Source organism: Sapajus apella, unplaced genomic scaffold (assembly GCF_009761245.1).
Source record: "Sapajus apella isolate SASKATOON/1434 unplaced genomic scaffold, GSC_monkey_1.0 scaffold16, whole genome shotgun sequence".
Lineage (NCBI taxonomy): Eukaryota > Metazoa > Chordata > Mammalia > Primates > Cebidae > Sapajus > Sapajus apella.
Window position 1 is genome coordinate 5,886,526 of NW_022436956.1, and position 25,149 is coordinate 5,911,674.

General features: G+C 45.5%; 1 protein-coding gene across 1 annotated transcript in view; it reads right to left on the reverse strand.

The window, feature by feature from the left end:
* Positions 1 to 4,966: 4,966 nt before the first annotated feature.
* Positions 4,967 to 25,149, reverse strand: part of BARX2 (BARX homeobox 2) — a 77,042-nt gene continuing 56,859 nt past the window's right edge. The window contains exons 2-4 of the mRNA XM_032284995.1: positions 19,953 to 20,253; positions 14,456 to 14,540; positions 4,967 to 6,106 (exon numbers count right to left, since the gene is read on the reverse strand). Coding sequence (XP_032140886.1) covers positions 5,840 to 6,106; positions 14,456 to 14,540; positions 19,953 to 20,253 — 653 coding nt within the window. The 3' untranslated portion in view covers positions 4,967 to 5,839. The remainder of the gene's footprint in view (positions 6,107 to 14,455; positions 14,541 to 19,952; positions 20,254 to 25,149) is intronic.

A 25,149-nucleotide genomic window follows, 5' to 3' on the forward strand; every position in this document is an offset into this window, starting at 1 on the left:
TTAACTCTTTAACCCCAACACTACCTGCCCCTCAAAGGGTCGTTTCAAATACAATGCAGGAAAAGATTTACATAGCACCTATGGAAAACTGCCAGAGGATCTGACTCCCAGCTAGCATTGATCTGGGTGGGAGAGAGAGTGGGGGAAGCCCGTGGGACGGTCTTTCAGGCAGACTGCCAGCCAGGTGACTTCTAAGTCCCTGCTCACTTTCTGCTGAGCAGACAACACTAGTCCAGGCTCACAAAACAGTATTTCTGAGGTGGACAGAGTTTCATAGCCTCCAGTCTAGTTCTAAGCCAGACCCAGCCCAGGCACATGGGGCGAGGCTGAGGTAGAATGAAGTTCAAGGGTTGTGAGAAGGGTGGCTGAACTCTAAGCACTCTGTGGATGGAAAAGGCTCACAGTGCCCTCATACCCGCTCTTCAAGTCAGCTCTAGAACTGACCAGATTCAGAGAAACTTGTTTTTTTTTTTTTTAATAAAGATGGGGTTTCACCCTGTTGGTCAGGCTGGTCTTGAACTCCCGACCTCAGGTGATCCGCCCGCCTTGGCCTCCAAAGTGCTTGGATTACAGGCATGAGCCACCGCGCCTGGCCTCAGAGAAACTTTAAACCAGCCTCAGTAAGGCTGGTTTTGGATAGGTCTGTTTAGATGAGTTTGAGGGCTCATGGCTCATAGCATGAGACCATGTGGTTGCTGGCTATCAAGACAGGGCTGCTGGGGCTGGGCACGGTGGCTCACGACTGTCATCTCAGCTCTTTGGAAGGCTGAGGCAGGCAGATCACTTGAAGTCGTGAGTTTGAGGCAGGCCTGGCCAACATGCGGAAATGCCATCTCTACCAAAAATACAAAAATTAGCCAGGTGTGGGGCATGTGGCTGTAAGCCCAGCTACTCAGGAGGCTGAGGCAGTAGAATTGCTTGAACCTGGGAGGCAGAGGTTGCCGTGATTCGAGATCATGCCACTGGACTCCAGCCTGGGCCACAGTGAGACTCTGTCTCAAAAAAAAGAAAAAAGATAGGGCTGCTGTTGTGTCTTAAGAAACCTTTGCAGACCCTGTGTAAGCAAACTGAGGGCATCGTGATCCACAACAGAAACTCAGATGTGCAGACTTGGAGTCTGGGAGCTGCAGCAGGAATCCTTCACTCTTGAGCAGTTAAGATGCGCCCTGAGGAAGCAGAGGCAGGAACCCCCCACCTCCAAATGCCTGCAGTGGGAAGAAAGCTGAGTACCGGGAGCTTTTCCACCGCAGCCCTTTGCAGTGCTAATGGCAAAGACCCACTGCAGGGAATCTGGCCCAGGGCCTCGGTTCCCAGCAAGGCTCCTGAGTAACCATAAGACCCCAGGAAAGACATTAAGCTCTCTGTGATTAATGGGTTTGTATAAAGCTGGAGGAACAGCCCATTTTACAGCCCAAGGCGGCAGCAGAAGGGCAGTGTGCTTGTGAAAGTGGTTTACAAGCCTCCCAGAGGAGACACTTCTAGAAGAGAGGGCTAAAGTCCCTAAGAGGTCAGCTTCTCCAAGTTGGATTCCTGAGGGCTTGCCACGGCTCTCGTTTTCCCGGAAAACTTCAAAACAGCAGCAGTTATCAGACCCTTGAGTAACACCGGAACTTTCAGGGGCTGCCCTCCTGGATGCCAGGAAGGGAAGAGGATGCTTTTGTTTGGCAAGGCCTGGAAAGGCAAGTGGCCATGGGAAAGCTAAAGTGGAGACACCCGGAGAAAGAAGCTGAGAGAGCAAAGGGCACTTCAAGCTGTGTAGTCCTGCTCCAGACCCGCACAGAACCGCCTCCAATGCAACACGCTTCAGAGCAAAACGGTGAAGCTGGTTTCTGGATGCCAGTCACATGCTTTGGGAACTGGGGAAAAAAGGGAAGGATGAAGTTCGTGCAGCAGGGCTTGGCTCTCAAGCAGGGCACAGACAGCAGTGTCCCCATTCACATTCAAAAGGCCAGCCCTTTCTTCAAAAAATTAAAAGTGGAACTACCATATGACCCAGCAATCCCACTCCTGGGTGTACAGCAAAGGAAATAAAATCAGCATGGTAGAGATAGTGGCACCCCCATGTTCACTGCAGCTGCATTCACAACAGCCGAGCTATGGAAACAGCCAGGTGTCCATCACAGGGTGAATGGAGAGAGAAAATGCGGTCTCTATACAGTGGAATACTACTCAGCCTTTAAAGAGAAGGAAATCCTGTCATTTGTGGTGACATGGTAACCTGGAGGATGTTATGTTAAAGGAAATAAGCCAGGCACAGGAAGACAAGTATCATATCATGTCACTTTCTTTTTTTATATTCAACTTTATTTTAACTTCTGAGTATAAATGCAGGTGTGTTACAGAGGCAGACTTGCGTCATGGGGGTCTGTTGTACAAATTGTTTCATCACTCAGGTATTAAGCCTAGTGCCCATTAGTTGTTCTTCCTGATCCTCTCCCTCCTCTCATCCTCCACCATCTGAAAGGCCCCAGTGTGTGGTGTTCCCTGCCGCATGTCCATGTGTTCTTATCACTCAGCTCCCACTTATAAGTGAGAACATGTGGTATTTGGTTTTCTGTCCCTGTGTTAGTTTGCTGAGGATAATGGCCTCCAGCTCCATCCATGTCCCTGCAAAGGACATGACCTTGTTCTTTTTATGGCTGCATAGTATTCCGTGGTGTATATGTGCCACATTTTCTTCATCTAGTCTATCATTGATGGGTATTGAGGTCACTTTCATGTGGAATCTAAAAAAGCTGGACCAATAGAAGCAAAGAGTAAAATGGTGATTGCCAGGGGTGAGGGGTCGGGGGAGACTGGGGAGATGTTGGTCAAAGGGAACAAAATTTCAGTTAGGAGAAATAAGTCCAAAGGTGTATTACACAACACGGTGACTATAGTCAATTACGTATTGTATACACGAAAATTGCTGAGAGAGTAGATTTTCAGTGTTCTCACCATAAACATGTGAGATCATGCATATATTAATTAGCTTGATTTAGCCATTCCACCATGCATGCATGTTTCAAAATATCATGTTATACACCATAAATATATACAATTTTTATTTGTCAATTTAAAAAAATAACTTTTTAAAAGGCGCAGCCTGGCCTTTCTGGGTCACCAGGCAAAGCCATGCATAACTGAGGCCAGAAGACAAGCCGAGGGCTTGGACTTGGATCCTCCAAAACACAAGGAAAGCTCATCAGAGGTCTTACGTTCACCAGCAAATTCAACCCTGAGGGGCAAGACACAAAAGCACAGGTCAGGTGCAAAGGAGTGACAGCCAGAGGTCAGAAAGAGCGCCCAGAACCCAGTGCTCAGGAATATGGCTGTGTATGGACACGTATATTGTGCGGTGACAGTCACTATCAGGTATTTCAGAGGAGGACACCATGAAAACACATGGACACACAGAGGGGAAAAATACACACAGGGGCCTAGCAGAGAGAGGAGGGTGAAAGTAGGGAGAGGATCAGGAGAAATAACTAGTGGGTACTAGGCTTAAATACCTGGGTGAGGAAATAATCCGTGCAACGAACCCCCATGACACAAATTTACCTGTGTAACAAACCCGCAGATGTGCCCCTGAACTTAAGTAAAGAAAAGAACATCGTGGGAGCCCAGGGCAAGAGAACAAACACCATCCTGGGAAGCCAGCATCCAGACAGGAGGCCTCTTTGGGGTAGGGTGAACAGGACAGAACGCTTCCTTAGGATTGAGACTGAACTAGTACCAGCCCACCGGCTTACTTTGGCCGTTGTGCACGTTCTTTGGCTCACTGTGACACCACCTGGTAGGTAGATCATAAAACTGTACAATGGGGTGGGCTGGAGGTAGAGGAGGCGGCGTTCTGCCCGCTTGGTGAAAGCAACCTCAACAGGCAGCTGGGTGTGGTCTGCTCAAACTGGTTCTCAGAAGCCAAATCCTCCCCTCCTTTGTCTATTCACAAGTGTTAAGAAAAAGACTGCTTTCTCTGTTGATCTCAATAGCAAAGGGAATGAGGCACTACCTTGGCAAAGTCAAAATTGCAGTCACTTTCTGATTGTCTCTGTTAATGGAGAAAAGCAGGCTGCCTGCCAGGTGATGGAAAACACGTGGATCTTTCCTGTTTCAACTTTGAAATGAATTATGCGATTGTTTTACAGAACTAGTAACAGGTTTGGCTTCCTTGTTGAGGCCACTGTTAAAAGTCGGTTGGTATTCTCCAAGCCTACAACTGGGAAGAGTTACTGTGTAATTAATAACTGAGAGTCCTCTAAATGGGCACTCAGCCCTGTAAGGTATCAAAGGTGAGCATACGGGGCAGTGATCATAACGGTGACCCCTGTGAGATCAGGCTCTGGGTCGGAATACACGAGAATCAGACAAAAAACGGAGGCAGGGTCCTCCTGCTAGGAAGTCTATATAGATCCTCCCTCTTTTTGGTCTTAAATTAACATGGAACACCGTTTTTAAATTTAAAGTCACCCAGCACATCTAGCTAAGTAATTCTCAAGTCTTCTTTTGATAAAAGTTGCAGAACCCATCATCCAAATGAACACTTAGTCAAGAAACCTTGGAAAGATGAACAAGAAACCAACAAAAATAAATACCTGCAGGGGATTCAGGGGAAGAGAGGGCAGGGAGGAAGCAAGACTTCTTTTTTATAATTCTGACTTTTGAAGCGTATACATTTCTTACCTCTTTAAAAAAGTAAAACAGTTAGACGCCCAAATGTAAAGCGGCTGAGAGGGGAGCTGCTCTGACAGAAGGCAGTTGGAGAGGTGGAGGGAAGAGCCCCGCTACTCTGCCCTGTCCCACCCCGGAGGCTCAGTGCCACTCCCGCCGCTCTCAGCACTTGGACATCAATGGCCTGACCCAATCCTTTGTTTTATAGACAAGGAAAAAGTGACCCCCCGAGTCTGGTTCACTCTCTGGGTCTCTCTTCCCATAGGACACATTTAGGCAGAATTAGATACACTCCCAAGAAGACACAAAATGCTCAATCCTTTTGAAAGATTTATTTTTAATTAAAAAATAAAAGTTATCTGAACATATCTGCATTGCAGCTTCAGGGATGTCACCTTAACCCATTTATGCTGAAGGTCGTAAATTTTTTTTTACGAAAAATCAGACCTTGGTGATGATCTTGAGCAGTAGGATATAAATAACTCCCACAAGCTTGGCATTCCAATAATGGAACACTAGGCATAAATGGGCTAATGAAGCAAAAAAAAAAAAAAAAAAAAAAAAAAAAAAGCTTATCAGTTCTTGGGTCTCATGACCATTTTATAATGGGTACAAAGGCACACGTGTCTGCAAACACACTTGATTCAGAAACATTTCTAATAACTCAGAACTCTCCCCATATTTTTGCCCACCCTCACCCTCCCCAAAAAAAAACAACCAAAAACATTGAATTCTTTTTTAAAACTACAGAAATAAATGCTGAGTCAGCAAGGAACCTGGGCATGCCCACATGCCGCCATGTCTCTCTGCTTTGATGACTGACTGTCCAGAGGTCGGGAGGGAGAGAGCTAAGCACCCTCCACTGCATGCCAGGATAGGGCTTGCAGCACAGACCCACCTCCACAGCCGTCACCCCAGCTGGGGCAGGCAGCTCCTAGGCGCTTTCTCCCTTAATTAAGGGCATCCATGGCTAAAGCAGCCTTTCAGGAAGAGAAAGGCCCAGGACAAGCAAGTCTTTGTCAAATGCTTGTGATGACAAGGCCACTGGGAACTGTGGGAGGGAGGGAGACGGGTAGAGATCTTCTCCCCCAGTTTACCAGGCTGCTGGAAGGTTTTCTCTCCCTACGCTCCCTGCCTTCTCTCTTTTCCCTTCTCCCCAGTCTCCCTTTTCCCTCAAAAGGGTTTTACTTTAGCTTAATGGTGGGGGTTCTGAAGAGGGTATTGGCAACTCCTGGGGTGGGTCTGGTGGCTCTGCCATCTCTAAGGGGACATCACATGCTTTCGGTTCCTGTACTTCACAGAGCTCCTTCTGCCCCTGGGAGGGCTCCAGTCGCTCCTGACCCTGGGCCTGGCTGTTCATCTTCTCTTCGGCTTCAATCTCTTCTGATGTGGGGATAGAGTTCTTCTTGGGACGACCTTTGGGTTTTGTGGGTGCTTCCTGTCCACCTTTAAGAACCTGCATGAGTAAAACACAGTTATTAAATCTAAGAAATAACTCCTCTCTGCCTTTTTCCTCCCAGTATAACCTCACACTGCATCTATACCATCTGTTCTGGCAGTGAAACCGCAGGATTTGGCAAAATATATTCTCAACCCATTACCTCTGGCCTACAAAGACACCTTCATTCTTTAAATGCTCAATGCACTTTTGGTTAATCTTACGTATTTTGGCATTTAATATAATATTCATAAGCAGCTACAGAATTAAACTTCAACAATAAGGGAAGAAATGAAAATTAAAATGTTAATGCAACTACTATCAAGTTGACAAGCTAAACAGGCAACAATATACATAGCACGGAGGGAAATAGACACACTGTGTAAGCGTGATTGCTACAAGCTTTTCAAGGCAACCTGAGAGTTCAAATCAAAAGCCTTGAAATCTGCATAGCTTTTTGACACAGAAATTCCTTAGGCTACATTTAAAAAAATGATCTAAGACTGAGACAAAGATTGATCTGCCAAAATATTCATCACAATATTGGTTATAACTGCACAAGTTGGAGGGGAGTGATATGTAATTGGGTAGAATTATACTGTAGTAAATCCCAAAGAGAGAATACTTGACAACCGCTACAATTACCATGTAGAAAAATGTTTAATAATATGGAAAATATTATTAATATATTTTTGTAAAAAACAGGTTCTTAGCATAATCCAATTTGAAGGCTAGACAACCTATACACCACCTTGATTGCAGTGATCTGTACACCTTGTTTGCATGATCATGGATTATTTTTAATCTTTTCTGTTTTCTAAACTTTCAACAATGATTAAACACAAATATTTCTTTTTTTTTTTGAGACGGAGTTTCACTCATGTTACCCAGGCTGGAGTGCAATGGTGCGATCTTGGCTCACCGAAACCTCCGCCTCCTGGGTTCAGGCAATTCTCCTGCCTCAGCCTCCTGAGTAGCTGGGATTCCAGGCACGCACCACCATGCCCAGCTAATGTTTTGTATTTTTAGTAGAGACGGGGTTTCACCATGTTGACCAGGATGGTCTCGATCTCTTGACCTCGTGATCCACCCGCCTCGGCCTCCCAAAGTGGTGGGATTACAGGCTTGAGCCACCGCGCCCGGCCTACAAATATTTCTTTAATCAGAAAAAAATATGTTATAAAACATGTAGTCTTGCAGTGTACAAGGAAGTAAAGCAGAGAGCTTAAAAATCGTTTTGGCTTTGATAGTAGAAAAACTGGGTTAAATTCCAACTGTGCCACTTATCATCTTTGTCTTTGGGAAAGTCCTTTAAAGGCCTTGAGCATCTTTTTTCTAATCTGTAAAATGGGAATAATAATATCTTGCATTACAGGGTGACAGTGAGGGTGACCAACAGATAGCATGCATGAAGGGACCAGAACTACCCCTGAATGGTAGGTTTCCTTTGCCCAGGATAAATTTGCCACCCACCCTCCTTCTCCTGGCTAACTTCTCCTGGAAGCCTTCCGGATCCCCGAGGTCTAGGTTAAATGCCTTCTGCTATGTGCCCTAGGAGCAGCCTCTACTCTCCCGACCAGAACACTTTCAAGAAACTATGGTCACTGCGTGTTTACCTGCTGCCCCTCTCACTCAGCCCCTGCATGTAGCAGGTGTTTGGCAACTGTCACCAAATGAACTAGGCTTTCTCAACAAACCTTTCCCTAGAGTTGAGGAAAGATATAAAGCAAGCCAAATAACTGAACCGTAAATGGCCTTGGCTGACTTCAAAGGCCTGGCACCCTATTACCCCAATTTGTGACCCACACAAGAGTCCCAGGTGGTAGGCAGGGATAATTTGGAAAATATTTATATTTTACTTTGAAATGTAACAGACACTCCTTCCTCCCTGGCTTGGCATAGTCCTTGATTTTCTGGGCAGCTAGTGAGAAAGGCTTCAAGAGGACCTGGATTAGCACAGATGATTAGGGGTGGGAGATATTCTTGCTATTTATAAATCTTAATCTTATCTTCTATATATAACCTAGCTTAATCTTATCTTCTATATTTGCATATAAGCTCCCTGAAGACAAAACCTGCTTGTCTCCATTTCTCTATGCTCCAAGAATCAAACTTCCAGCTAACTTCTATGCAGTCCCTAAATATTTACTGACTGTTCCTCTTTTCTTCAAGAGCAGCAGAGGACCTCCAGGTGCTGAATTTTAAGAATGAAGCCATAACTTATTTTTTATGTGGCTTTGAGATATAATTCACATATCAAAATTTAAAGTGCACTATTCAGTGATTGTTACGATAGTCACAGAATTGTACAACTATCACCACAATGCAATTTTCGAATACTTCTATCACCCCACAAAGAAAGCCCATAGCATTAGTGGTCAGTCCCTATTTCCCCCCAACCCCTACCTGATCTGCCCACAGCCCTAGGCAACCACTAGTCTGCTTTCTGTCTCTATAGATGTGCCTATTTTTGGACATTTTATATAAATAGAATCATACAATAGGTGGAGTTTTGTGACTGGTTTCTTTCACTTAGCATAATGTTCTGAATGCTCATGTTGTAGCATATGCCAGTTAATATATTCCATTTTATGGATATACTATATTTTGTTCATTTGCTCATCAGTTGATGAACATGCAGGTTGCTTCCACCTTTGGGCTACTGTGAATGAGGCTGCTATAAACAGAGGCATATAAATATCTGTTGGGGTCCCTGCTTTCACTTCTTTTGGGTATAGACCCAGAAACTGAATTGCTGGATCATTTGGCAACTCTATGTTTCACATTTTGAGGACTGTTTTCCAAAGCAAATGCACTATTTTACGTTCCAGCCAGCTGCATATGAGGGTTCCGGTTTTCCACATCTTTTCTAACACTTGTCGATGTCTGACCATAGCCATCCTAGGGGGTGGGAAATAGTATCTCATTGTGGTTCTGCTTTACATTTCCCTAATGACCAATGAAGTTTAGCATCTTTTCATAGTGCTTATTGGCTAGCTGTATATCTTCTTTGGAGAAATGTCTATTCAAATCCATTGCCCATTTCTAAATCTGATTGTCTTTTTATTATTGAGTTGTAAGAGTTCTTTAAATTGTCTGGAAACATGTCCCTTATCAGATGTAAGCTTCTTCCATTCTGTGGGTTTTTTGATTTTTCTAATGATGTCCTTCACAGCACAAAATTTTTAAATTTTGATGAAGCCAATTTATGTTTTCTGCTGTTGCTTTTGCTTTTGGTGTCATATCTAAGAAGGTTTTGTCTAATCCAAGGTCATGAATACTTACTCATATTCTAAGTTTTATAGTTTTCACTCTTACCATTTAGATAATAATTCATTTTGAGTTAATTTTTGTGTATGAAGTGAGAAAAACAAGAAGTTCTCAGTAAACACCTCCTTTTAGCTGAAAATCTACTCAACCACTGTCTTCACCCAAACAGCTAACACATAGATATTAAGGGGACATTTAACAAGGTAGAGATGCTGACAGAAACCAACCCTGGGGAGAAGACGTTGCCTATATTTCTTTTCACGTAAGTGATTATCTGATTTTGATTTCAGTCTTAGTGCAGACTTTCGAAAGCACCCAATTGTACCAAGATGGAATTTACATGTTGAAAGCAGCTCCACTCAGTATGAAAGAGGTTATACAAAAGTAAGTTGCCTTATGTAGTAATCAAACTAGAAAAGGGCAGGTCTATGGAAGCCACCTAATTGGCAAAAGAAAGTCCAGCCCAGCAATTAGAGAACACCACCCACACGGTTTGGACAGACCCCACCTGGCTGTTTGCCTACTGCATGGAAGAAAAAAAAAAAAAAACCAAAACAATTAGACCATTTTCTAAATGGAATAAAACATTCCAGCACAAGCAATAATTAGGAGATAACTACCCTCTTGGCTGCTTTCTGCACTCAACCTCTGGCCCCCTGCCTTCCAGCACACTTGAGACATGCAATTATCTCAGAACCACCCTTCATCAGGAGCTGCCCATTCACATGCACCCTGTGGTCCTCGTCCCGGGAGCCCTCTCCCCATTTATCCTTAGAGCCAGTTTAGTCCCATTGATCCGGAGAAGCCAGAGAGCTCATTGTATGAGCTCATTTTATGCCTCCTTCTGCCTCTCAGAAGAACACCTAGCACACCATCCGCTTTTATGAGCCGTGCCTGCTCACAGCCCTCCTCCAAACTCTGAAACGAGATATTTAGATGTTCTGCTGCTGAGGGTGTTAAGACCGGGCCTTTTGCTTCCCTCCCCAGCAGCCTGGGTAGGGGGCAGGGAATGTCAGTGCAGGGAGGAACCCTCTCCTTCCCTGCACTTTTCAGATAGGAAACTGAGCTGACAGAGTTTGTCAGTATCAAAGAACAAGCCAAGACAGAGTTGGGATTTGAACACAAACCTCCTGACCATTTGAATCGAACTGTCTTAGCAGTATTGCACTCAGCATAATGGGCAAGGGAAATGTAAAATAGGCCACTGTTCTATGTCTGGTATTTATTTGTAAGTACCCAACCTCCCAGCAGACTCCAGGCAGTAGACTTATTAGTGGGGGTGATCTTTGCTCCTTTTTCTCTGTCTCTCTGTGCAGCTTTATAGAGCAGCGAGGGCCACGTAACTGATGACTGTTTCCATGAGGCTGAGAGACAAGTTTGGATTCCCCAGCATGAATCTCCTCCCAGACGCTGCTCACATTAGCCAATCTTCTCAGCCTGAAGACGGGATGTTCCACTGGACCTCAAGCAGGGCCCCAAATGCCAAGGCGCTGACTCGGACACAACTAGGGAGCAGGGACTGAGAGAGGACAAGCACTCAGGGCTGCTCGGAGTCCCTGAAACTCGTAAAATTCGCTTTTGGCTTATGTATCCTGGCCTCCAAAAATGTGGATTCTCTGAGGACATGGATTTTGTGGATAGGTTAAAAAAATGCTAAAAATGATAATAATGGCAATCACATCTCTTGGCTGTATCCTACATGGCAGGTCCTATTTATGTGTTTTACAGAGATTGGCTCAGTTAAAAATACAACCCTGCAAGGTACATGTTAGGCCTTTTACTGGGGAGTAACAGGCACAGAGAGGTTAAGTAACCTGCCCAAGATTACACAGAGGGCTACTGGTAACAATTCACGGAGTTGTTAACTATTCGGGGACTTTTCATGAGAAAGACAATGACCGTGGGGCCCTCCCAATTCTGTGACTAGGAGAGAGGAGGTATCTGTTTGGATCCTCTCATGGAACAGAATTGCATTTTAGAGCTCAAAGAGACCACCGAATAATGAGACTCTTTCGGCCTATTGCAAAACACTGTGGGTCCCGCTGGAACTAAAGCCAACAGACATGAAATAGAGGGTGCGCGTCCCATCTTAACGTGTAAGATTAAATTTACCCAACCCGCTATAGGTTACCAATGCTGACCGGTCAGGACTCGTCAGAGATGCTATCTTGGTTCTGGCAAGGTTACCCTTGGCAGCCATATGAATAAGTCTGAGAATCAAGTGCTAATCTTTTTCCAGTTCCAATTAGGTTACTAGCCTTGAGACATCTTTATTACCCAATTATCTTTTTCTTTTCCTCCCCAGTACCTAAAGAGATAGCCTTGAAAGAGTTTTACTGGGAAACTAGATGAAGCAATCAGGATCGCAACAAAGCCTTGCTTCACTCTGTGCTGATCCCATAAATCTCCCTGACGGCTCCATATAATGATACCAGATTGCAGGTTTGTCTCCTGCACTTGACTGAGTACCTTTTTATAATTTTATTTTCTAGTGGACAGGTTCATGTCTTATCTTTGCATCTCCATGGCCTGAATGTTAAATGCTCAATGAATTATTGCAAAAGTGAACTGACAGCTTGGCCCTCTTGGCTCTTAAAGGGACCTGAATGTGATTGGCATGTAGAATGGTCTCTAAGGTTAAATCTAAGTTACTTCCATTTTGGTTTACACGGCCTTGATACCTATCAATAACTGGCCCACAACTGTGCCAGCAGCGCAGTTGCTGGTGAAAAACAAGTGATGTCAGAGGCGAAGGCACACGCATTGTCCCACGGGCGCTGGGCGGTGCTGGCAGAGGAGGCTGGTTGTCAATTCCTTAATCATCTGAGTCATGAAAAGATTGCTGATAACCAATTTAAACAATACCTCTGCTACTCGGGAGACATTGATTTCAATGCTGATGATTGACGAGGAAGGAGGTGGGTGGTGGATCTTGCACAGAAAGCAGTGAAGGGACTTGCCCAAAATCAGCCAGGGAAGGGCAAGCATGGGAACACGGGCTGGTGCTTCTCACTCCCAAGTCTAGTTCTTTAGAGATCAATCCCCCAAAAGGTGTACATGTGTGCTTAGCACTGTAGAGTATTTGGTTTTGGAAGACTACCTATTTAACCGAATCCATTCTTCCTTCAATTTCTTTCAGACGGAGTCTCGCTCTGTTGCCCAGGCTGAAGTGCAATTGCACGATCTTGGCTCACTGCAACCTCCGCCTCCTGGGTTCAAAGGATTCTCTGGTCTCAGCCTCGCCTGTAATCCCTCCCTAGCTGGGATTACAGGCACTCACCACCACGCCCAGCTAATTTTGTATTTTTAGTAGAGGCGAAGTTTCTCTGCGTTGGTCAGGCTGGTTTCAAACTCCTGACCTCAGGTGATCTACCCACATCGGCCTCCCAAAGTGATGGGATTACAGGCGTGAGCCACCGCACCCAGCTGCTTCTTCAAATTCAACTTGTCTCAGAAAGCTTCTCCACCACCTCTCTTCTGAACTCCGATGGGCTTACAAATCCGTAACAACCAGCGCTTAATGATAACATGCTTGGGCTTTGTTTCTCTGACTAGACCATAAATTCCATGTAGGCAGGGGTGATACTTTATTTCATTACTTCTTATAGTGCCTAGGAAAAGGAATGTCTCATAAGAGACACAAAATATGTATTTGTTGACTCATGCAGTATCTGTGTTTGAACACGTAACTGGCATCTCTGTTCTACTTTGTGAACACTTCATGAGCCAAGTCGCCTCCATTTGAAAACCCTTTCATTTCAGGGTCAGGTTCCCCCAGAGGAAATTTTGAGATTTCCCCAGGAATTCCCTGTTTTGGGAATACAGTAATTGCTGCTTGTTGACTTCTCTCCTAATTTTTCCATTGATGTTCATTTGCAATTTACTTTATTTTGTTTTGCACCCCGTCACTGTTAGCAGAAAATAGCAAGGTATAGCAAGAACTAAAAGTTTAAGAAGAAACAATATTGGACAAAACCACAGCACTGGGAAAACATCTATCCATTGACTTTTTTTTCCTGAAACTGGCATGAGGAGAATACCTTAGTTACTTGATTCTGATGAAAAATATCACATTCCAGCCCTGAAATGCCAGGAAATGGGGCAAATTAGAATGTCATCATGAAGGCATGGGATGGACGAGAGGAGAAACAGCCAGTAAGATCCGGTGAGGGGTAAGAAGCCCATGTCAGGTGACAAGGTGGCACCTGGGCTCCACAGAACAGCCGGACTTCTTTCCTAATCGCCACCCATCCTCTTTTTCTTTTTCTCTGGTCTTTGACCTTGTCTCTGCGGCTTACAAAGCTGAGAAAGGAAACACTCAACTACTTTGGAAAATTGGGATTTAAGTGCTTTTTTTTTTTTGAGACGGAGTCTGTTGCCCAAGCTGGAGTTCAGTGGTGCAGTCTCGGCTCACTGCAACCTCCACCTCCTGGGTTCAAGCAATTCTCCTGCCTTGTCCTCCTGAATAGCTGGGACTACAGGTGCCCGCCACCAGGCCCAGCTAACTTTTTACATTTTTAGTAGATATGGGATTCCACTATGTTGGCCAGGCTGGTCTTGAACTCCTGACCTTGTGATCCTCCTACCTTGGCCTCCCAAAACACTGGGATTACAGGCATGAGCCATTGCTCCCGGCCAAGTTCTGCATTTAACCTGCTACCCAGGGGATTCTGATGCCCACCAAAGTTTGAGGATCACTGCATTAGAGGATGCACAGCTAAAAGAACAGATGCGTCCTCTGTGTCATTATTAACAAAGAGTACTGACTTTTATTTTTAGCTCTTGGTGGGAGGAAGAAGGAAGTTGTTTGAAAAGACTCACAGGTAGGGTTAAAACTAGCAAGTAAAAAGCCTGTGAGCATTTTTCCCTTTGATTTCTAAGGAAACTGGAAAAGAATATCCCTCTAGTTAGGAAATCCAGGTCAGGAGAAATAGCTTAACCTACAGTTCCAACAGCTTCCCCACAAGCCAGCAGCATGGAAGGCCTTCCAATCTCTGCAGCCCAAACTGCCACATGGTCCTGCCTCCTTCCCATCAGCCCTGGAGTAAAAAGTCCTTCCCATCAGGATGGGCTCATGGCTAGTCACTCCTTTCTTACCATTTTCTTCCATTTCATCCTGCGATTCTGATACCAGGTCTTCACCTGCAGCTGAGTGAGTCCCAGAGACTGAGCCAAGTCCAACCTAAAAGGCACGAGATACAAAGGAAGGGTGAGCAGGATGGGGAGGAGTGGGAGAAACGGGAGCCTGCTGACAGGTTCCAGACAGGCTCCAGCACTGGCTACCAAGGCTTGGACCGCCCCCATCCAACCAGGTCTTCCCCAAAGCACTTTTCTTTCCTCCCAAGAATCCAACAGAGGAAACTTAGGGACACTGAGAAACAGATGTCCGTGCCTTGAGGACACCTGGGCCAGTCCCCATCCTGAAACATTTGTGGTCTGCAAGGGACCTGAGAAGGATGCCTGGGCCTTCAACACACAGTCCTTTTCCTGGCTTGACAAGAGTATTCACTCTGACTCTCTGGCCCAACGTCCAAACTGGAAACAAAAGGCAAAGCCAGATGTTGCTGATAAGAATCCCACTCATCACTCCAGCCCCAGCCCTGGTCCCAGCTCCGGCAGGTGAGTCTCCTGGCTCCCACAGCCCATCTCCCCTGCACCCTCCCACAAGCCAGCAGTCACTCTGATGTCCCACGTTTCCCGCCGTTCTCTAATCACTCCGACTGTGTTATTTCTGCCTCCCTAACTCAGTACTTTTCTACCCATGGAAGTGCCCATCACACTGCTAAATCCAGAACCGGTGCTCAAAAAATACCTCTTAATGGATCGATTCAATCATTCCAGCTGCCCTAAATTGTTATAACAATTAAAATGTTATAAATGAATAAATATTATAAAAATTCCGAAAGAAACATTAAATCCACAGCCCTTCCTGCTTTTCATTCTACTGCTAATCACGGTTCTGTACTTCTCTGTAGTGTTCTGAAAAGCCCTAAAAGTCAGAGCCATTTCTGGGGCTAAATCTTACAATACAGCCACCATTTCCTGAGCACCACGGCATTCCAGGCCACATGCTAAGGTCCTGACATGCTGTTTTCTCAATCCCATTTGCAGCACAGTGAAGTAGGTATAGTTATTCCCATTTTACAGATAAGAGATTTGAGGCTTGGAGAGATTAGACTCTCCCAGCAATTGTGGCCAAATCCTGTCTGTTACCTGGTTGTGTAAACAAAGTTTCATTGTAACAAGCCAAGCACAGTGGCTCACGCCTATAATCCCAGCACTTTGGGAGGCCAAGGCAGGTGGATCATCTAAGGTCAGGAGTTGGAGACCAGACTGGCCAACACTGCGAAATCCCATCTCTACTAAAATACAAAAATTAGCTGGGTGTGGTGGCAGGCACCTGTAATCCCAGCTACTCAGGAGGCTGAGGAAGGAGAAACTCTTGAACCTGGGAGGTGGAGGTGGCAGTGAGCTGGGATCACACCCCTGCAATACAGCCTGGGCGATGGAGACTCTGTCTCAAAACAAAACAAAACATAAAAAGGAAAACAAAAGCTACTTCTGTGCTACAATATCAGAGTGGCGTAGTTGTCACAGAGCATATGGCCCACAAAGTCTAAAGTATTTACTATTTGGCCCCACTTAGAAAACCTTTGCCAACCTCTGGCAGATGATGGTAGAGTTAGGAAGTGGGGTAGGATTCAAACCCACAATGTCTGACGCATACAACAGCTTCTATGTTGGGGCTCACCCCCACCCACAATGTATCTGCACAAGTTGAATCTGTCAAAGGGAATCACAGGGATGCTACATCCCAGGAAGCAGCAAACAACCAGGTGGGGCAAGTGGAATGAGAAAGAGAAGTCTGCAGTGAGGCTTCCAATGTCAGCCTTTGAGACTACAGCCATTGACCAAACAGGAAAAGAACCCAGGTCTACCTCTGCACCAAATGGATATCTGCCTCCCTAGGCCAACATCAGCTGCCTCCCTGCTGCGCCAGCCCTGCTCAACAAAGCAGTGTGGACTTCAGCTGCAGCAACTGGGGACAACCACCCTTGATGGAGCTTGGGCAGTGACCCCCACTTTCTGCAAGGCCCCGGGTTTCTGCGAATTGCTGTTGGTGAATCTCGGGCCCACAGTCTCACCTGCCTGCTCCGTGGGGAGTCTGAGGCGTGGGTTTTCAGCTGCAGCTCTCTACCTGGGGAGATCTAATCATCAGCGATGCCTACAGAGAGCAGTCCTGAAGGTCTCGGGTGCAGCTGACCCATCCCCCTGCTCTGACCAGGCTGCACAATTTAAAACCTTAATAATACACAGAGTCTTCCTTCAAGGGACCCTGGAACTGGTCTTAAACCTGCACTCACTTACATCTGGTCGTCCGTGCAGAAGGGCTACTGGAAGCTGGCAGTTTTATTGAAAGTGATTAACAGGCTAAAGCCAATAAATTCCCCGTGCCAACAGCACTTGGCTCTGCCCACAAACGAAGCACTGCTTCCCAAGCAGTCACTCACTGAGAACCAAGAACCCAGGGTGCCACCCCACAGACTTCTGGTCTCCCGGGCCTCCCTGGAGACGGGTCCTCCACGGCTCTCGAGGTGCCTTCCCGAACCCAGTTCACCTGAGGCCATCAGGTGCATTAGTCAATGGAAGGCTCCGTTCACAGCTCTACCACTGCATTAGCAAACAGTGTTAGCTCACTTGGGAAAAATGCAGCCCTGACTCACTCTGGCTACAGAAACATGCTTCACTGTCATCAGCTTTCTCTCATTACCTGCCACCGTTACAAATTCTCACTTCCCTGCATATTCGCTTAAATGGGGTCACCTAGGGAACTGGAGAAACAAACACAGAGGAGGAGGGCGAGGGCTGTGGGAGGAGGGAGCACTCATGGCGCTGGTCACGTAGAGAGGCGAGGAGAGGGCGGGTGAAGATCCAGCTTCTGTGCCAGCCAGATGGTGTCCTCCCCAGACAAGTGAATCAATCCTGTGTAGGTTACCTGAGAGATGCCTGGGCAGGTATCAGGGAGCCCCAGGAGATTTACGAAGAACTAATGTTTCTGTAAAAAAAATATTCTCTCACTTCTAAAAAGTCAGCCTAAAGTGTTAGCCACGCGTGCTGTGGCCCATTTGACACACCACCATGCTACCACAGACAATGGTGCCCACTCCACTGCGTGCACAAGTTCATGAGGCTCTCAATTACATGCTACGCAAATCAAAACAGCCATGTCATACCCGGAGATCCCATCTATTAGCCTCTGGTTCACAGATCTGTCTACATCATCTGCCCAAAGACACCCCAAATGCATAGGTCTAAAACAGAACTCACCTGTCCCCACCTCAGTCTACCCTGTTCTCTGCCTTCCAAGTTCAGTTCATGGTATCCCTGTCCACCTGGTGGCTCAGTCCAGGAACCCCAGAATTCTCAACTCCCTTCTTACGTCCTCCTGCAATGGTGATTCTGCCAATTCTCTCTTTAAAATTGTCTTCCTCTCACACATGGACACAGGGAGGGGAACATCACACACCGGGGCCTGTCGGGGGGTGGAGGGCTAGGGGAGGGATAGCATTAGGAGAAATACCTAATGTAGATGACCGGTTGATGGGTGCAGCAAACCACCATGGCATGTGTATACCTATGTAACAAACCTGCACGTTCTGCACATGTATCCCAGAACTTAAAGTATAATAATAATAATAATAAACAACTGTCCTCCTCTCTATTCTTGCCTCTCTGTTCCCACTGTCACCCTTTAATTCAAGTCTTCAGTGACGATCACTGGATTCTCTCCTAACTGGCCCCTGCTCTGTCTCTGGCCTCTCTCATCCATCATTTCTGGTGCCACCGCAGAGACAATTCTAAATGTAAGTGCAGTCACGTCACTTCCAGCTCCTAAAGGCAGTGCTAACTGCTTAAACAACCAAGTCCACATCTCAGCTAGGCACACGAGGTCCCTCCCACCCTTCGGTTCACCTCTACCATTTCCCCATTCACACCTTAAACTGGAGATGCCCTGGACACTTGCAGTTTCCTCCATATACCCAGCGAGACATGCTTCCTTGCCTTGCATGTGCCAACCCCTCAGTGTTGGACGCCCCATCCCTCTTGGAATCAAAGCTCTTTTTAAATTTTGCCTCCTCTGAGAAGCCTTCTGTAACCCCATCTCCCACGCTCAGCAGCAGCCTGTGTTCCTACTGCAGTCAACACCATACAGGCACCAGAGCCTGGCTTGCTCCATCCTGTAGTCATTCCTTCCCAGGATCCCTTTCCTTCACAATAGGACTCTCTTGACTACTTTCTGGACCTATAATTCTTGCCACAGTGCCCCAGTGGCACCCAGGAGACTCTTAGCAAACAGCTGACGGTGCCTGGTTAACGGAAGCAGAAGCTAAATTTTCAGTCCGTGATATACAGACTCCTCTGTCACTTAAATTTGTATCAAAGAGCTACTACATAGCTTCAGAGAGTAATCTGAGGTTCCTTCCACTACTCTTTGATAGGACTGGTGTCCAACCTGCTCTGGCCAAGGCAGTAGGCAAAAGAAGAGGAAAAAGGACCTGGAAAATCTCCCCAGTAAATAGGATCACACATTATTAGCTCAGCCATCTCCAGAGTCGGCTTGAAAGAATAAGATGAGACGCACACTATTTTTTTTTTAAGAGACAGGGTTTCACCTGGAGTGCAGTGATGTAATCTGATGCAATCATACCTCACTGCAGTCTCGAACTCCTGGGTTCTAGCAATCCTCCCATCTTAGCCTCTTGAGTGGCTGGGACTACAGGCCCATGCCATCACACCAGGCTCATATTTTAATTTTGCAGAGACTGGGTCTCACCATGTTGCCCAGGCTGGTCTCAAGCTCCTAGCCTCAAACAATCCTACTGCTTCAGTCTCCCAAACTGCTGGGATTACTGGCGTAATGGCATATGTTGCAGTTAAGATAGTAAATTAAAGAAAAGGAGGTAAGACATTGAGGCCTCCCAGAAAGCAAGGGTCACAGCCTCCCCAACATGGATCTCAGAGGGTTTTAAAGAAGGGGCTCTCTGCCAGGTCCTCCTGGATCTCAGTCAAAGGGTTCTGACTTGACATCCAACAAATTCACCAACATGTCTGACCTCCTCAACCAAATCAATCCAGCCCTTCTCAAGCAAGAGCCAGGCCAGCAAACAGAGTCAGTGGGGAACTAGCAGGAGGCTGTGGAGAAGATTGAGAAGATCATGAATCCCAATTCCAGATCTAGTCCTCCCATCCTAAGTGTGAGTGGCTTAAAAGCCAAGCCGGTTTCCCAACTGACTGCCTGAGCAACAATTTGCTAAACTTAACCTTGTTTATTATACTGAAATAGTGAAGTTCAAATATGAAGATAGAGTGCTGAGTGTAAGTTCAGCCACAGGCAGGCTCCAGGAGCCGTGTGGTGGATTCATGTGGGCTGGGTTCTGTCAACCAAGGTTGGGATGACTTGAGCCAAGGAGTGGATTCCTCCATAGTGCCCTGCCTCACTGCCACAGGGCTCTGACTCCATGGCCCACAATCAGAGCAAGTCTCCCCTTCTCAAGGGCCTTAACTGCGAAGGGTCCCTTCCCTGTGTCCTCACCTGTCTGGGGTAGACAAGTACTTCTGCTTCTGGAATTTCTTCTCCAGGCCCATGAGCTGCAGCTCGGTGAAGATGGTGCGACTGCGGCGGGGCTTCTTCTGTCGGGGTGTGGGCTGTTCCGTCTCTGACTCGCTGCTGGCTAGGGCCTCGCCCCCTGGGGCCTCAGCAGAGACCGCCTCGGTGACCGGGTGGCAAGACAGTGCCTGGGCGATTCCCGGGGTGGCAGGGACCAGGTGGGAGATGACGGTGGGCTGGCGGGTGATCACCGAGAGGAGCGGATATGCCCGCAGGGAAGGGGAGCCTGGAAAACAAGCAGGGAGGTAGGTCACCACAGGGAACGGTGCGGGGAAGCAGGCTGGGACCTGCCGAGGGCTACTGGCTGAGGTCTGCTGATGGGCAGGGCCCTGCTCATAAGGAGGTACAGATGGAGGAAGGGGAAGGAGAAGTAATTCAAGACCTACAGCTGCAGGGCGGGCACGGAGATCTGCTCAGCTTGGTGTGGGAGGATGAAGCCCACAGCCAAGAAGAGGTTCCTGCAAGTCCTCTGGTTTTAAACAGCTCTTTTCCCTTTCTCTCCCTTAGGAATCCCTAAATTTTTGGTCCATGGAACCAAGAAGATGAAAAGAAGTAGTCAGAAAAAGCTAGAAACACATATTTCAGAAACTGAAATAGATTTGTAATATGCAAACTTCCTGAGAACCACCTGTGGTCTTTATAAAAAGACATGCTTGTAGCTATGAATTCCTCCTGAGAAGTCTGTGTACCTTGAATCATAGCGTTTTTCAGAGCTGACAGGATGCTTTGGGATTATTTAATTAGCTCCCTCATCTCAGAGGGAGTGAATAGCCCCAGAAAGGTTAAGTGAGTTGCCTAAGATAATGTAACTAGGAGGAAGCAGAGAGAGGAGTCAAACCAAGTTCTTCTGGCTTGAAGTCCCATGCTATCACCACATCATGAATCACATGGATACATTATTTAGAAGAGGGAGAAAAACAGATTTTAATTCACATGAAAGCTCAGATTGGTTTAACTGGTGCCGCCAGCACTGTATTAAGGAGGATTCTCAGTCTGGTCAGAGCTTGGCTGAGGAAAAGGTGCTGGGGTCGATGATTAACAATGTCTGCTATGAGCATGCGGCCGGGGCAGGGTATGGTGGCATACATACCAGTGATGTGCCACTCCTGCGTTAGGAATTTCAAAGCAAGAGTCCTTTTCTGTCCAGCAATCTGTTAAATCGGTAAAGTTCAAGTAAAGCGCCCTTTCCTTTCATTTTTCCACACAGAGCTTAAAACGTCTGGATCATTACCTATGTAAATCATTTTATCTCTCAGTTTAGTCATCTGTACAGTGAGTAAGAAAAGTTGCTGCTTCCAAAGAATCCTTCAAACTCTAATACACTGATGCCACAAAAGGACCTCTCATCCTCCCCATTTGATATCTGAGGAAAATGGAGAAGAACCAGGGGCTGCCCTTTGGGATTCTGTCCGGCCCTGACAAGTGACTTCAAGGCCACGGCCAGCATCTGAGCCATCCAACATTCATACTAGCTCTGAGTTGAAACCGACTAACCTCACAGAAGCCCAGGTACTCAGGAACTCAGAAGCCCACAGTCCCCACGTACTACTCCCGCTCTGCTTTCTTCTTTGGTATTGCGTTTCTCTTCTCATTCCTTGCCATGCCTTTGTTTGGACCCCAGTCACAGTTATTAAAACAAATAACTTCTCTTGTTCTTTGAGTCCACATCTAGCAAGGCCCAACAGAAACCACAAAGTGGTTAAATAACAATAAATCACCACTTGCTACAACTTCCATTAACTCTCCAGCCAACTCCAACACTGGAGGTTTTGTGCTATGGATTCTTTTTAAGAAAAGAAAAATCACCTGGGAATGATATTTTATAGCAAGAAAATGAGGATACGTGGGCTTGCGGTTTGGATCTCACAGCACGCATCCTGAAATGATGCTTTTTGAAAAAAAAGCTGGAAGCTTCTTAAAAAGGCGGAAGATGTTTCTCATCTCAAATCACCTTACTCCTTTAATTCTGCCACTTCTTTCAAAAGAGACTATCTTCCTTTAGCAGGCTAATGTGTAACCTGGAAACTAAGAAGCTTATCATTGTAGGAAATGACTAACAATCCACCTGTAAGTAAGGCTTTGTATCACCTTTCTCTTTTGTAAGAGAGTTAAACATTTTTTTGCCCAACATTGAATAATATTTTGAAAGTGTGGTAATGTCTAGCATTGGCAAGCATATGGGGAAATAAGCATTCATGTATTGTTGATGGGCGTGTAAAACTATAATCCTTCAGGACAAATTAAGCAGTATCTACAATTTGAGGTCTACGTGTACAAAGATTTACGTACAAGCATATTCACTGCAGCCTTGCTTATCATTGTGAATGGGGGAAATAACCCATATATTAATACCTGTCAACAGGAAAATGATTAAATAAATTGTGGTGCATCCATAGTAAGAACTACAAGCAACCATTACAAATAACTATCTAGGCCAGGTATGGTGGCATGCCTATAATCTTAGCACTTTGGCAGGCGGAGGCTGGAGGACTGCTTGAAGCCAGCAGTTCAAGACCAGCCTGGGCAATAGAGTGAGACCCTATCTCTATTTTTTTTTAACTTACTTTTTTTAAAAGTAGTGACAGGGTATCTGTTTCCCAGGCTAATTTTGAACTCTTGGCCTCAAACAATCCTCCCATTTCAGTCTCCCAAAATGTTAGGATTATAAGTGTGAGTCACTGGGCCCAACCAGAGATTCTGTCTCTTTATATATATATATATATATATATATATATATATACACACACACACACACATATATATATACATATATACATATATATGTATATATATATATACTGATGAGAAAGATCAATGAATAGATGGATAAACTATTTATAAACTGATATGAAAAAAATACCTAAAATACATTAAGATAGAAATATATGATGCATAATCATTTGTATTATCATTCTTTAAAACTATGATTTTTTTGTCTTCATTTATAAATGCATTTTTAAAAGTCTAGAAAGCTAGTTACCAAGCTATTAACAGTGATAACCTCTGGGAAAAGACTTGGAATAAAACAGGATGAAAAGGAATCTACACATCTGCATCTAATCCTGCATTCAGTCCAGTCATGAATATTATGGAGCATCTACTATGGGCTACACTCTGCTCTGGAAGCTGGGGAGATAGCAATGAATACTATAAAGTCTCACTGTCATGGAGCTTAGATTCATGTGGGGAGGCAGACAGCAAACAAATAAACAAGTAAATACGTAAATAATGCCAGGTAGTGATAAACTATGATGAAAAATACAGCAAAGTGTGAAGAGGGGGCAGCTAGGGTGGAGGGCAGATATCGGGGATGAGGAGTCAGGGAAGGCCATGGTGGGAAGATGACCCTTCTGCAGGCAAGCACTCCCATGCAGAGAGCCTGGAGAAGGCACGGGACAAGCACCCCAGCCCCAGAACCAGCACAGGCAAAACCCTAAAGATGGAATGAGCATGAGTTCAAAGAACAGCAAAAAGGCAGGCTAAGCAAGAAGCCAAGGAGAGAAAATTGTGGAGAGATCTGATGGAGCCAGATTACACAGGGCCTTGTAAGCCAGGACAAATCACTTGGATTTTATTCGGAATGTGATTTTTTTTTTTTAAAGCCATTGGCAAGATGTGAGCTGAGGAAGGACACGATCTGACTGATGTCTTTAACAATCCCTAGAGCTGTGTGTGGAGGTTAAATGGCAGGGGCCAGGGTGGAAGCAGAGAAACCAGTGAGGAAGCCAGGCCCTGTTCTTCTAGACTGGAGGCAGCAGCTACAGCAGTGAGAGGGGGTGTATTTTACAGTTACGTTTGAGATGACTTGATGAAGGACTAAATGTCAGGTCTGGGAAGAGTGAGTTGCCAGGAGATGCCTGATGTTTTGGTCTTAGCAACTGGAGGCAGGATGGTGCCCTTTACCAAGATGAGAAAGACTGGGCAAAGAGCAGGATTGAGTGAGAAAGCCGGGATTTCTGTCTTAGACGTCTTGCACGTGTTGAAGAGTCAGTTAGATAGAGGTTGGGTTAGAGACACCACTCCTGGGAGTCTGTGTGGCCATGGGATTGCATGAGATCACCAAGGGAAGGAGTGGAATAAAGAAATGAAGAAGTGCAAGCACTGAGCTCTGGGGCACACCGACATCTGAGGTCACAGAGAGGAAGAGGAGCCGGCCAGAGACACTGAGGAGGGGACAGAGAGGCAGTAAGAAAGCCAGCGTCTCTCGACACCCCCAAACCTAGATGATACTTCTGCCTTATTTACATTTTGCATAGGCATGTATTTTTTTTAATCTTTAAAAAAGGAAAGTTACATTAAGTGAGTTATAAGTTTCATTCTCAGTCTGAAGTTTTATTTTATATGTTCAGTTTGTCAAAAAGAATGATCATTTGTTGACCCTTGGTCCCAAGGAGTAGTTAAAACTTCATCTTAAAAGCTAGGCAAAGAAAACTAGTCTAGAAATTCCAGAAATTGAGTGTAAAATATGTTTAGTTTTATGACACTTCTGGTAAAACAAACATTGTGGGTGTTCTCCTGGAAAAGGGGAGCTCTTTAGCCCATTCAGAACCCAAAGGTCTAGAGAATTTTCTCCATTTATGTCAAAAGATGTCTGGGTTCTTGAATCATATTCATTCTTTTAAAGGAAGCTCATTTAATGTGGAGAAATAATAGTCTTTTCAACAAATGAGGCCGGGTGTGGTGGCTCACGCCTGTAATCCCAGCACTTTGGGAGGTTGAGGTGGGCAAATCACTCGAGGTCAGGAGTTTTGAGACCAGCCTGGCTAACATGGCAAAACCCTGTCTCCACCGCAAATACAAAAATTAGCTAGGTGTGGTTGCATGCACCTGTAATCCCAGCTACTTAGGAGGCCGAGACATGAGAATCCTTTGAACCCGGGAGGCGGAGATTGCAGTGAGCCAAGACCATGCCACTGTGCATGATGAGACTCCATTTCAAAAAATAAATAAAATAAAAATTTTAAAAATAATGACTTTAAGAAATGGTACTGGAGCAATTGGACATCCACATGCAAAAAAAAAAAAAAAAATGAACCTCGACCTCATAAATTATTTTTAAAATTCACTCAAAATGGATCATAGACCTTCAGTAGAAACAAAACCTATAAAACTTTTAGAAAGA